General features: G+C 46.0%; 1 protein-coding gene across 1 annotated transcript in view; it reads right to left on the bottom strand.

Annotated features, from left to right (window-relative positions):
• The window catches only part of T265_04656 (hypothetical protein), a gene marked incomplete at both ends in the record, with an annotated part of 39,493 nt that overhangs the window by 15,890 nt on the left and 10,417 nt on the right, over positions 1-13,186 (bottom strand). The window contains 7 exons of the mRNA XM_009169447.1: positions 706-889; positions 991-1,434; positions 2,858-3,272; positions 4,772-5,107; positions 5,188-5,718; positions 7,003-7,354; positions 8,765-11,112. Of these exons, the coding sequence (XP_009167711.1) occupies positions 706-889; positions 991-1,434; positions 2,858-3,272; positions 4,772-5,107; positions 5,188-5,718; positions 7,003-7,354; positions 8,765-11,112 (4,610 nt within the window). The remainder of the gene's footprint in view (positions 1-705; positions 890-990; positions 1,435-2,857; positions 3,273-4,771; positions 5,108-5,187; positions 5,719-7,002; positions 7,355-8,764; positions 11,113-13,186) is intronic.

The following is a 13,186-nucleotide window of genomic DNA, read 5'->3' as shown; positions in this document are numbered from 1 at the left end:
TTCCATTTGGCACAGTTCATCATTCACATATTTGACACGACATTTTCCAGCATTTCAACGAGTAGGCTGTTGGCGAAAGAGTGTGCGTTTTCAATAGCGCCGCGTTGAAGTCGATTACCCTGATGCAGAAGCATAGTTGACTGTGTTAAGGGCAATTCCCTGTCAGTATTTCAGACCCTCTCTGCGGCTAGTTTCGGATGGTTTAATCAGTGTTAGTAGCTGCCAGGGGCAAAAAGGGCTATCGGCTTTTCAACCAGCACCAGTTGCGGGAAAAGAGCTCCGCTGGGTGAAAAAAGGCATGACCGGAGTGTACTTCGTTCCCAGATATGTTACATCTGACACCACTAATTCCCTGAATCGCTATTCTCACCACATCCTCATGAAAATTCGGAGTCACCGAGAGAGTATTAATGTACGGGTCCAAAGGAGAGAGTCTTTGTCTTATAGACAAGCTGATATCATGCCTGGAGCAGCTAACCACACAGGCGTTTCATCAACCTGTCCGACTTACTACAATAAGAAATTTCACAGTTCTCTTTAGTGACCTTATCAAGGATGCGGTCTGCAACTCCCATTTACAATCACTTCCAGCCGTTTCGGTTATTTTATAGTCACTGGATCGCGCAGATATAGGTCAGTGGAAGAAAGGGTATGGGTATACATATCAATAGACATTCACGATAGAAACTGAGGTAGGGGACTCACGCATAAACCATACAGAGTAGGGATGTGCATGCAACTTTGAGAAGCTGTGTGCAGGTGTCTGAGAGCCACTCAAGAGCGATGGTTTTTGGTTCAACAGTCTCGTTGTCTTGACCGTCCGGTTTGATGCAGCGGATCATCGAAGCATCCAAGAGAAAAGTAAGTAGTCTATCACAGCCAGAACCGTCTGCAAAGTGACGAAGATGAGAAACAGGCGACAATAAACGTGAAGAAAAGAAGAGCCATTGTCAGCTATTGTCATTCTAATCCAGATTGGTTTCTCCTTACCTGGAGCTGTTAAAATCACATCAGTAGTCATCTGCAGAAGTTGTTGTTTCTCCGAAGAAGTGTACAAACTACTGAACAACTGATGAAGTTGAACAGCATCCAATTTAACCAACTCATCAATCACCACCAAAATGGTGGAAGACCTAATACACTTGGCTAAATTTAGCAGCCATATGAGCGAGGCCGGCTGCCGGGGCGGTCCTGACTTGGCTTCCGATCCCATGTTGTTCTGCTTTTCTGTGGATTGACCACGAGACCGGATTGGGGATGGACTAACTGAAGTATGCGTGCTTTGCAAACGCCATGGAGGGAACTGTGAGGTTTGGTTTGGAAGAGAACCCGGTCCAGGTAGAGTAGATCCAGGTGGGACCATCGGCGGTGGGGGGTTCGCAAAAGGAAACGGGAGAGCAGCTGGTCGCAACGGATGATGAGCATGACGCGGACCTGATCGAACATGGGTTGTAAACAAAACACAGAAAGTAAGACTGTCAGTGAGCTGGAAAGATGTTCCTACAGACGGTCACAATGTGTAGATACGGTTCGTGTAGACGGTTGCTTATACACTCCTGACGAGGTATGAAGACACAGTCGTCTTATCAATAGAGACCAATACACGACCTGAACACCGACCATTGAAAAGAGTGGTCAATCAGTGGGTCACTCCATATATGATAAAAATCCCCGTTCCCACACAGTTGTTTCACCCACACCCGCCTACATTGATCACATATCCTACGCGTGCGACTCATCACCCAACTGTGTAAGTACGCATTTTGCAGATCACAGATAACATTTGCCTCAGAAAGCCCAGATAACTTGGAAGACAAGTATGAGGATGATCCCTGCTTGAGTGATTGTGGGTTCGCTCCTTGTTAGGAGCATGAATAAACGTTCGAAATACAGGACGGAAACCATCACACGCTACAACTTGATGCACACAACTGCAATAGAGATCAGCAGCCATGATGGACCCCGGTGCATGAGAAGAAACCATTGACATTTCATGAAAATGCACAAGCTAAGAGTAGCACCTGCGCGATCTGAGAAGAACATACAAGAACATGCACCTTAAGGGGAGATGCATGCATCAAATGGGTAAGCACCAGAGATAGTGGTAAAACTAGAAGTGACATTCGGTGACAGGTCGATCATTCAGGCATGACCTAGTGGCGAAGAGGTGTGTGAGTTGAACCGCCACTGGTTTTCCGATTGCCTGTATCCGTACCTGGGCAACTTGTTAGTAGTTCCGCCCTCGTACTTCTTTGGGGTACCCAGCAGTACGCCAGACCTGAACGATTTGATTACGGTCGACTAGTGACCAATGCTCAGCCCCAATAGTACAACGTGACTGGTACACCAAGTCTTGGGAGAGAAGAAATTCTCATGGAACCAGGTGTTGTGTATTTACTCGCTGGTTCGGGTGGTTCAGCGGACAAGATCCCGAACTCCTATTTGATGACACTCATTCGACCCCGATTAACATCATCGTATTGGTAGTCAATCCCCATCCTGATAACCAGTATACATAGTAGTACGAAGGCATTGATGTAACAGACGCTTTTTCGGTCCCCTTCTGCTCTCATAAAGGCACATCTGCGAAGTAAGCTAAAGCAATTTTAGACAGCTGTGGCTTGATTTCCCTAACTTCAAGATTTCCACAACCACCATTTCGCAATAAAAGAAATCAAACATCACTTGTTTTTTGGAGTCACCGATAGTGAATAACGAAGTGATGGTAGGCATCAACACATGATCTGCGGAAATCTGACTGTGCTGTCACGTGTGCGGCCACTTCGCCGAAATGAATAACCGGCTTAAAAATTTGTTTTAAGTCAATCGAAACATAGAAAGAGGACCTATGTATTACCAAAATGTCTTCCGTAGAGTCCACCGGCAGGACTTTGGGAGAACGGGGCTTTGAACATGGGACTGGAACCATCGTGAACAGCCGAGATGAACGAAGAGGGATCCGGACCGTGAGATCTGTACTGTCGACTCTCTGGGCGGCTTGGCAATGCCGGGCTAGAGGTGCTAGAGGCCTGAGCCGGAACGGATTGAAGCGCAGTTGGTGGAGCAGACGGTGGAGTGGGCACCGATAACAATCCCAAATGCAAAATCAAAGAGATCAGTCGACGACCTGCAACTTGCTCGTCAAATATTTCACCCACAGCTTTGTTAGCAGAGGAGGTTATCCACTTCCTCACTTTTCGGCTGATTGAATCTGAGACGAATACACCAACTTGATCGCCAAGAAAAAGGAGGTGCGTCAAACACGAAGTAATCTGGAAGAAAAAAAGTGGTACAGTTCCTGTCGTCTGTCAACGACTAACAGAGGTAGCTCCATCAGTTTTATCCCCAACCGATAACAACTATGAACGATATCGTCCACCGTCTTCATACAAGTTAACAAGATTGTGGGTTTCTAAGTTGGACACAAAACACCGCTTACATAGACCTCCGCAACAGGGATTAGCACTGGGATCTGTGCTCAGAATGGTCCCTCCTGGGGGCGGGGATCCTGTTTAGGAGGATCGAACAAATCCTCAGTTCTATGTGACAACATAGTGGTATTCATGTAAAACACTTAATCTTTTTACAAGAAATTTGTTTATTCCGTGTTATTCGTAATTTATTTGGTTACGTTTCGAAATATATTAGCGAGAAAGTGAGAACCTTAGAGCCCAATTTTTTCCGCGAAATCTCATCAGATGAAAAGGCACCGTGTGACTTTCTATGGTGTTGAAGCATGCCTACTGTTAGATTACCCGTAGTTTCACTTTTCTTAACGTTGTCTGATCGGTCGCTCGTAGATTTACTTTCCCGTAAAGTAGGAAGCTCGAGTTTTCTAATGAAGCGACGTTGGAAACTGTCACATCCCCTTACAGTCAAGCGAAACGCGAAAATACGAAGATCGGTTTCCACCTACTCCTCAGGAACACTTCCAAATTGTAGAAAACTAGAAGTGGAAAATGGTTCAGCGGTAGCACTCTTTTGTTGCCCAACTTACACGTCATCCGAAGGAAGCACGAGGGCTGCAAAGTTACCCAAGCCAAGACAAGGGAAGTCGGGTTCGAACCACGAACTTCCTGCCAGTAAATTCGCGCTCTAACCACTACGACATCTCACCCATGAGCCACCTGAGTCAGAACTATTGTCAGGTTGGTACGTTTCCACGTTAAAATTGTCGAAATGGTCGACTTGTACCTGTTCTAAGATCCAAAAGGTTGAGAATCACTGCACGAATTTTCCATTCCTACTGGAAATTATCAGCACTGTGCATCTCAGGAACCTCGGGAGATATTCGAAATTGCAACCTCCTGGTTAGTAGTTGAAGACAGTCGTTTGGCACGAGAGGTGGAACAGTGGTGTGATTAACTGGGATTTAGACAAAGCATAAAATCACTTGCTCCATAATCGCCGAATAAACATCAAGTCGCATGTATCTCGTAGTTCTTTGCTTGACGGTCTATCGGCCTGTGAATTATTGACGATCCTGAGCCAGGCGCTTCTAGGTGCCTCCTCATACTATAAACAAGCATGGTTTACATGCAGTAAAATGGCGCGTTGCTGCTAACCAACTCACGCAATGCCTTGCAGATGCTTGGAGATGTTCTAGGACTTCCTTGTTGGAGTAGTCAAGTGTTCGAAGATGTGGTAACCAATTAGGAAATAGAAACAGTGATGAGTGACATCAGATGACAATAAAGGACCCAAAGGGAACTAGGGTGTGTCATTTTCGACGGCGAACCAATTCCGGTCAGGTATTTAAAGGGAGACCTACCCAAAAATGTAAGTCCACACGTTTTTCCACCAACCAACCAGTCAATGTGTCTGGCGTATTCCCAAGCGAGTCCAGAACGATCGAAGGTGCCAAAGGGAACTGAACGGAGGCATCCAATATAAGATCGACAAGGCGTTGAATGGAAACGGTACCATTATCTTCATGTCTGGAAACTTGATACAAGATCCAAATAACCACCCAGTGGGGCAAAACAGAACTGGGTGAAGGAATATAGCCAGATTGAGATGGCAAGATCACTGTGGACAGTTCGGACGGCAGCGGTACTGTGGCTATAGCCAATAGCGACTGAATTGTGGAAAGGCGAACAGCATGCCCCTGTAGACAGATCGAAACGACTGGCGATTAGATATGGGCAAACCAACGCAGTTACGTGTATTTAGAGGCAAAGTGCTCACCATGATTAACTCGTAGGCCAATTGAAGTAACTCAATGAGCACACGGCAATGTGCCCAAGGACCAAGTAACTGTTTGTTGGCTGCTGAAGTGGACGAGAGATCTAGGGAGTCCGTTGTGGTTGGCTCAGAAGTAGGGAGTGCAGCAGCCGGAACCTCCGGTGACGAATATTCCACATCATCTGTATCCTCCGAATCAGAGGCTTCCGAGTCGGAAGATGTTGGTCGATGAGTCCCAGGAACACTGAAAAGATTGGACTCTTTGACCCTACTGTGGGCCTTTTTCTTACCGTCGTCGTCTAAATCTGGTTCTGTGGGATCGATGCTCAAGTGTTTTGGAATTTCATCTGCTCTAGTCACTTTCCAACTAAAACTAGATTTAGAACGCGAATTAGCATTCAGTAGACGTCGCAAACTGCTCAACATTTGTGTAGGAGGGACAATACAGGCAGGACGAAGACGGGCGAGAACCCAGGAACAAACTCCGGAGGCGAATTCATCGGAACCGGAATTGAGCAGGACAAGTTCGCGAAGCTGTTTGAGAGGTAAGAAAGACATAAATGTGTATTCGTCAGTTGAGAGAAGATTAACAAATTGGTTGCTTCGAACTTGTGTGAGGACAGACCCCTTAAACTGAAACGTCTAGGGAGTTTGCTGAGAAAATCCCCATTCTAAAGAACGATTAAGCTCTCATTTCAACGGGTTTAACAAAACATGGTCATCCAAAACATACTGCCTCCCTTAGAAATGTGTTGGCTGTGAGCTAAACAGAAATCGACGTGACAATGTCAACAACGTGGATGCCCGTTTGGTCCGCTATAGTAAAATCAGATTTGCTGTGTACCCGGGTCAGGCGATAAGGCTTCTGAAAGATGCCTTACATCTGATCGACAGTCGCGCATGCAGATGTTTTGGCTGGAAGCATCAAGTAGGGTACGAACACTTCTAATGTTAAAAATCCCTACCCTAGCTGCCAGGGCAGAAAATGATCCTCGCTTTCCGTGAACGGTGTTATTGAACTCAACAGGTTTTTGGACGAAGCATGAACTTGTCACTGAGCACAATGCATACATAAGCAGTAGAGAGAGTTCAAGCACAAACGTTTCTGTTTCGTCGGCTGCCACAGTCAACCTATTCATTACCCATATATTCTGCTTGATCAGGTCGGGTCGGCTTAAGCTAAATGCACTGATTGGAAGCCGTTAGTTAAGTACAAATTCAGAACCTATCTGAAGAAGGCATAATGCACAGTTGGGATTATTTTGACTCAATTGATGGGTGTACCAAGCTAAGGAAGCCTACTATACACCCTAGAACAGTCTGCTGCTGTCAAAACTAACCATCTTTGTCTAGGCAGTGAATAGGCTCCTCCTTGCCGTCAATCTACCTATCCGCGCTGGAAGTATTGTAAAAGATAAAAGAAACAATAACATCACTGTTTCTTCCAGAACCTCGAGATCAAAAAGTCTGACAAAAGCTGGTTCGAATTGCGCCACAGAATTAAGTATTTTCACTACTATGTGAGTCAGTAAAATTGTTTCAAACCCGCGCAAAGATTATTCATCCACCGACGTGAGAGAAAAACTCGTTCAGCTGTAGCATCTTTTCGGTGTCTAACTGCCATGCGACCCGGCGGACGTGAGAGAATATCACCAATAAGCTCGTGCGCTGTTTTTGTGAGGTCACCCATTTGATCCAGGCATGCAAACAAAAGCAACTATTTTGGCATTTACGTGCAGGTCAGGGAAGGAATATGGCTTCCCTTTTGAAAAGTGGTTTGAAATGTTGGTTGACCGCCAGAAAATTGTAGAAACTCACCATACGTGCAATGGCGCACAAGACCGATTCCGCCGCAACCAGGTCCTCGAAACCTTCACCGCAGATATCCGTCGTGGCGGCCTGCTGACCAACCTTTTGATGATGATGCTTCTGCCACCACAGGACGAAATATTCGCCGAAAAGAGGTGTCATGTGATCCAGCACGGCCAGTCGGCTAGCAGGACAATTCCGTAGCAACACACGAGCCATGTCCGTTAGGCCTTGCCACTCCGTCGCAGATTTGTGGAGTATTGCTGCACCGCCACCCGGTGCGGTAGCACGTGCGGAAGTCGCACAAGCACTGACGAAGCGATTCCAGTAGTTACCCAGCGGGTTCATTCTATCGGGGCGGCTGTGAGAGAAGACTGCAATGTTTCACCCATTACTTTAACCCATCGACAAAAGGACAAGACGTCACACAAAACATGTCACAAGATCTTGAAAACATGCGATACCCATATGTAAGCTGTTTTAGACTATCCCACATACTGCATGGTACGCGGTCAGTACATCAACGACCTCGCTGTTATCCACCACACACCTGTCTTGCGATTGTTAGCCAACAATATCATTGTCACCATCAATGACAGCAGATCAAAGCTCAAAACTGGCGCTGTAAAACCATATTGGACAATGTTCAGTATTCTGATTAAATTGACAGCTGACCGGGAGCTCGCACATCTTTCTGACCAAAGCACTAATTGGTTAAAATCTCAGATGCTGCGCGTTCATCTAACACTGTCATAGATATGATCCAGTGAGAACAACTACCTAATGAATGATCCATCATCGTCGTCAAAGGATAGCTGTAAGGTGACCTCCGTGCTTGATGCGTGTGTTCCGATTGCTCTAATACAACATGAGAGCTACTGTGATGGCGGGATACTACAGTTTGAGAAATTCCACTGCCAAAAGGTGTCGATCTTGTGTGCGACACATGTGATCTCCTCATAATCTGTTAACCGGGTCCTTTGATCTACAGCATTAGCGAATTTTGCGGCGCAAACCTAAGCTCGAGGTGGCTCGTTAGACATCTAACCCTCCTAGAAAGTCCATAGCAGTACTACACGTCAGCTCCAACATAGTGTGCCGTGACGTGCAAGAGGAGTCTCTCTCAGGAGAGACTGAATACACTCCTTTAGTTGTGATGACCTCAGTTCACAGGATACCTGTCCCACATACACCAGTACAGTGGTTCATCCATCCATAGAACGAGGCATCACCTAATGTCATGTGCATCTGCCAGTACACGACCATTTTTTCCATGTGGATAGGACAAATGAGTAAAAAGCCTGTAGTGGATCGACGGTGTGCGAATCTTATCATTTTGATTAATTATTGCGCGCTGGTGATACGTTTTGTCCTCCTTTCTGGGCTTGGGCACATGGGAGTTCCCTAGTTCTAATCCACAGAAATTGTTGTGAACCCCCTGCCTTAGCGGAATTCTTGTCACAAAGTTATTCCACAGCGTACACGCTACAGATATATCAGTGACATGAATGAAATCCCCTACCTTCCAACAACAGTGTCTTTCTCATCATTAGTAACAATACTCACCGGTCAGAACGAAAGTACATGGCGTAAAGATCTCTGTATAAAAGACAAACTGTACAATGTGGTGTACGGATTTATGCAAAATGGTGCTAGAAAACCAGAGACTCATTCATGAGGGTCGCTGGAATTCATCTTGGCAAATGCATATTCGATAAGACATTTGAACCGTTTAAGGCGCTGCTTTGCTGCAAGGGTGAGTGATTCCAACATGGCGCCACGTTTGCGCTCTTCTGCCACACGTGCATCAGTCAATTTTCCACGAGTATGACTGGAAGATTCCTCCGTCGATGCAATATAAGTTGAATCATTTTCCCGCCAGATGGACTCTAAATCGTTTACCAAATGTTCACTCTGATTAGCCAAAGCTGGGGATAAATCCGCGCGAGTGACAAGGTCTGAAAACTCCCAATACGATTGTTGTGACTTCTTTCGTGGTGTTTTCGAATTTCGGTCAGGCGTCTCCAACCTGGATAGCTGGGTCAAATCCACAATCTGGGCTGAACTTGGCTTATACGGCGGCTCGACGTCAGTTGGCCGGCAAATCAAATTGGACAACCAATGGCTGATTCGATCGCGGTTCGTCTGACTGAATTCGGCGGCGTGTGAATCCTCAAATACCCAGGTATGTCGGAACAGATCTCCATGAGATGTGAGAGTTAATACTTGGATACCTTCGTCGGTCACTGGCAACACAGACAAACCACAAAGACTGGTCAGAAGACGTTCTTTGGCCACATCACCTTTCACGAGTCGCAAGGGCAACTCTCCGTGGAATTCACATAAACCAGGAGTCAAGCGAGCTCCCATGAGACTGGGACCGACTAGCTGAGGCCCAGAAACCGATGTGAAATTAAAACCGACCAAACTCGTGTCAGCTGGGTACTGTGAAACAGCAGCCAACATCAACTCTGGCATCTCGTGTCGTTCTCGAACATGGGCAGCCGCCGTAGACCAGTCTACGTAGACGGGTGGTGCTGGTAAGTTATGCTGGGTGTGCAGAACAGTCCGTCCTGGCATACGTTTATCTACCATAACTGTACTGTACGGTGTTGTAACTAGTGCGTAGACATCTCCGAGAAATTTTGGAGCCACATAAGTAAAATATTCCGACGAGTTGAGTACGGCTGGATTGGCAACGGTGGAGAATAACTCACGGGCACTGCTGCATTGTCGTGTGTCGAGCAACAGTAGTCTCCGACAGGTTGACAGACAGAGCTCAGTTGGGTGACTGGCAAAACCTATACGAACCCCCATTTGCCAGCCCGCTACCGAACTGGCTCGAATAAGACTTTGGTTGATTGGCTTAATGAACTGCAAGTGTGCGTCCAAAAGGGACTGAACAGGATCCTCTGGAAGAGTCGACAGGCCAAGTGCACTCAAATTACCTTCACTTTCAGCACCGACCCCGTCTGTGTGATCATCCAGGAACACGCGACAGGTCCAATAAAAAGACGGTTCATCGGAGAGGGAATATAGACGTACATATGCGGTCTTGTCTCTACAAAGGGTCAAGTGTGTGCCTGCGATGGCAAATTGTGCATCATTGGTCCAAGGACTAGTGCAAATACTAGAGGCAGTGTTCGGGAGAGGAGGTAGAAAAGATTGTTCCAAGTGTGCTGACGTACCGTCGTCCGAAATTCGTATGCGCGTTAGGGCAACATTGTTTGTCGTAGTAGAGGAATCCCAGCGAGAAACAATGTTATAACGAAGGGACAGTTCGTCATCACATTGTACGTCAAGTTCACACATGCGGGTATGAGATACGGGGAGATCAGAGAGAGGTACAGAAATCGGGCTGAACTGGTTGGTCTCACTTAGCTTGGATAGCCATAGGTATGGTGGGGCGCTACGATGAGGTACTGACCAGAAAACAAATCGCCCAGCAGTACGAAGTAGCCCATGTCCAAAGAAGACTGGATTGACTAGCCGACTAGCCAGTCTAATTAGAAAAGGATCTACCGCTGCCAGTAAACGATTCTCGTCGGTGTTTCGCTCCTCCGTTTCGAAATCGCACAGTTTGGAAAGCATGACCGGCAACACAGGCCCACTCGCCCGATGTTTTTCATGGATGGAAAGTCGCCTTCTCTTAGCAGAAGGTTCTGTGATGGTATCCAGCCACTGCTCTTCAAGTACATCGTCGGACTCCGGTGGCGGATAGATTTCACATCGGATACATTCAAGGATCTGACGTTGGGCTTTGGATTTCAAACAATTTGACCCCTCTGTGGCCAGGTGCTCTAGTTGCTCCAGACACTCGTAAACCTTGGCGGATTTTGCGCTTTTTTCATCCAACGATACAGCACTTGTACGAATGATTCCCTGCATTTTCCCGATCAAGAATGCAGCCGAAGCCTGTTCACCAAACAATGCATCGTTGAGAAGGTTACCGTAACCCGCATCAAAGGCAGCCGTCGAATCTAAAAACGATCCTTGCGAACAGCTCCCGCCGGATTCGACAAAACAGTCCTGTGGGAGATAATGAGCAGGTAGAACAGGTGCAGGTAATTCGGTGTAGTGCAACCGACCGTATAACGAATTGGAGATTTGAGGAACAACCTGAAAAGAAGGGGGACAAACAATCGAAGAAACAAAGGATAAGACAACTAAAACATGCGAAGTGATGGAAGAAAACGGTGCTCTAATGCATAATAAAAGTTTAACCTTAAAATTACAATGTAGGAGAGAATCCTATATCTCCAGGGGAAGACAGCCAACACCGAAGAGGAAATAAAGAGCTGCATTCGTGCTTAGTATGCTATGGGCACTGCATTCACTATACTAGAAGTACAAAGAACCTTAGTCAGGATTGAAGTCCTTGCTCTACGTCGCAAAATCTGTTGCCGGCTGGGAACCCAAACAGGCTTTAGGACGGTTCACACCAGAGCATTCACCCGAGGTTGTCATTGAGAAACAGGAGTTCAATCTTGAAAATAACATACAGCAGCGTTTTTTGGAGTTAGCTTTTAAAATAGGGCTGGCTTTTTCCCAGGCCAAGCATGCGCTTTACCGTATTCCGTTCGATCTGTGTTTATGAAACAAACGTGGCAACGTGCCTACGTACACATCCCACAATTAAGCAAGGTCCTTCCTCACCAGCGTCCCAAGTGAATGCAACTGATCCCCTTTGAGTGGTATGACAAAAATGGTTATTGACATGTTATGTGTTTCATTTCTACCGGCAACACTGAACGAAAAAAACATTTGTGGAGAATAATCCAGGTCATGATCATAGATAGAATTTGGACCCGCGTCTGGGAAGCGTTTTTACGCATAAGGATTACTGTCAATAAGTGCCCTGCTCAGTAAACAAATAACCAGGAAGTGATCCCTAATTCCGATTTCGGGCAGATACCTTCAGTGGATTAAATATGACCTCAACCTCCGTTCATCTCCATTGTTTTCTTACTATGCATTCTCTCGTTCCACACAATACCTATGTTGACCCTTGGTTTGCTGAAGCAGGGCTTCAGCAACTTTTAAGGCAACTTCAATCCGACTGTGTACCAATAAGCAACTTATAAGTGAGTGAGAACTACCTCACTATCAGAGTCTAATTCAAGCCTAAAAACGCATTGCTGTGCATCAGTGTACGAAAAGAAACTACCATTTATACAGTGCGCCCTATAGAAATAGAATAAATTCGGCTACGATCCATCAGTTGGTATGTAACCGTCGAACAGTGGTAAAATGAAGTGTGTTCAGCGCAGAGTAAAACCCTACAACACACACCGATTACGCCTCAGAAACAAGTAGACATAAGAAAGGATAGTGCGCGAGAATGAAGTAAAACAATTTGCGAGTGTTCATGGTGAGCAGCATGCTCCGGTAGCCTGCAATGTAAGACCAGGAAGTTCCTATTTGAATCAAAAGAACGCTTGGAAGAAAAACGGCCTCTTTGAGAGACCTTCTAAGCGATGACTGTGCCATATCTCACCTTCATAGGGTTCAGTAGTTCGGGTGCAAAACTGCTGACCGGAAGGCCTATGGTTCGAACTCAACCCAGACACCTCAAATTCCCTTACCTAAGCTTCGGCAACCTGACCAATTCCTAGTGCTCGTGCATTCTTCGGTTTGCACGGCAGCTAGATGATAAAGGATGTTACAACTAGATAATTGGATTATAAAATATGTAACAAGCTGTCAGTCTAACCCTAATGAAACACCAGAATATACTCAGTTAGCACCGATGCAGAAAATTCTGCAGCATATCCGAACCCGTGTGAAGACATATTCGCATAGTATCCGCAGATTTCTGCACAATACCTGCACACATCTGTACAAGGTTGTGGAATTATCGGTGCAACATCCGCACCTAGCTAAAGTCGTCCGACGCGCGAATATAGCCCATTATATGCACTTATTTCTTACCCTAGTACAATTCAGTAACTTCCTAAACATTACGCACCCGTGCTTTGATAACCCATCTACTCCCACGTTATTCCTCAGCGTATTATCGTCCCGGATATAAATAAGCGATCTCAAGTACAAGTGTTTTCATCAATGAATTTTTGAAAAAAAAATACAAAAGAAGAATCACTTGTCACTCTTGCTGGCTCTCTGCAGACGTTTCCGAACTTTATGCCGTTCGTTTTCCAGCCAGAGATGAACGATTTCCTTTATTTGCTGTAGA

This window comes from Opisthorchis viverrini (assembly GCF_000715545.1).
Source record: "Opisthorchis viverrini unplaced genomic scaffold opera_v5_80, whole genome shotgun sequence".
NCBI lineage: Eukaryota > Metazoa > Platyhelminthes > Trematoda > Opisthorchiida > Opisthorchiidae > Opisthorchis > Opisthorchis viverrini.
Note: the sequence above shows the minus strand (reverse complement) of the source record. Positions and strands in the feature narration are given on the sequence as shown.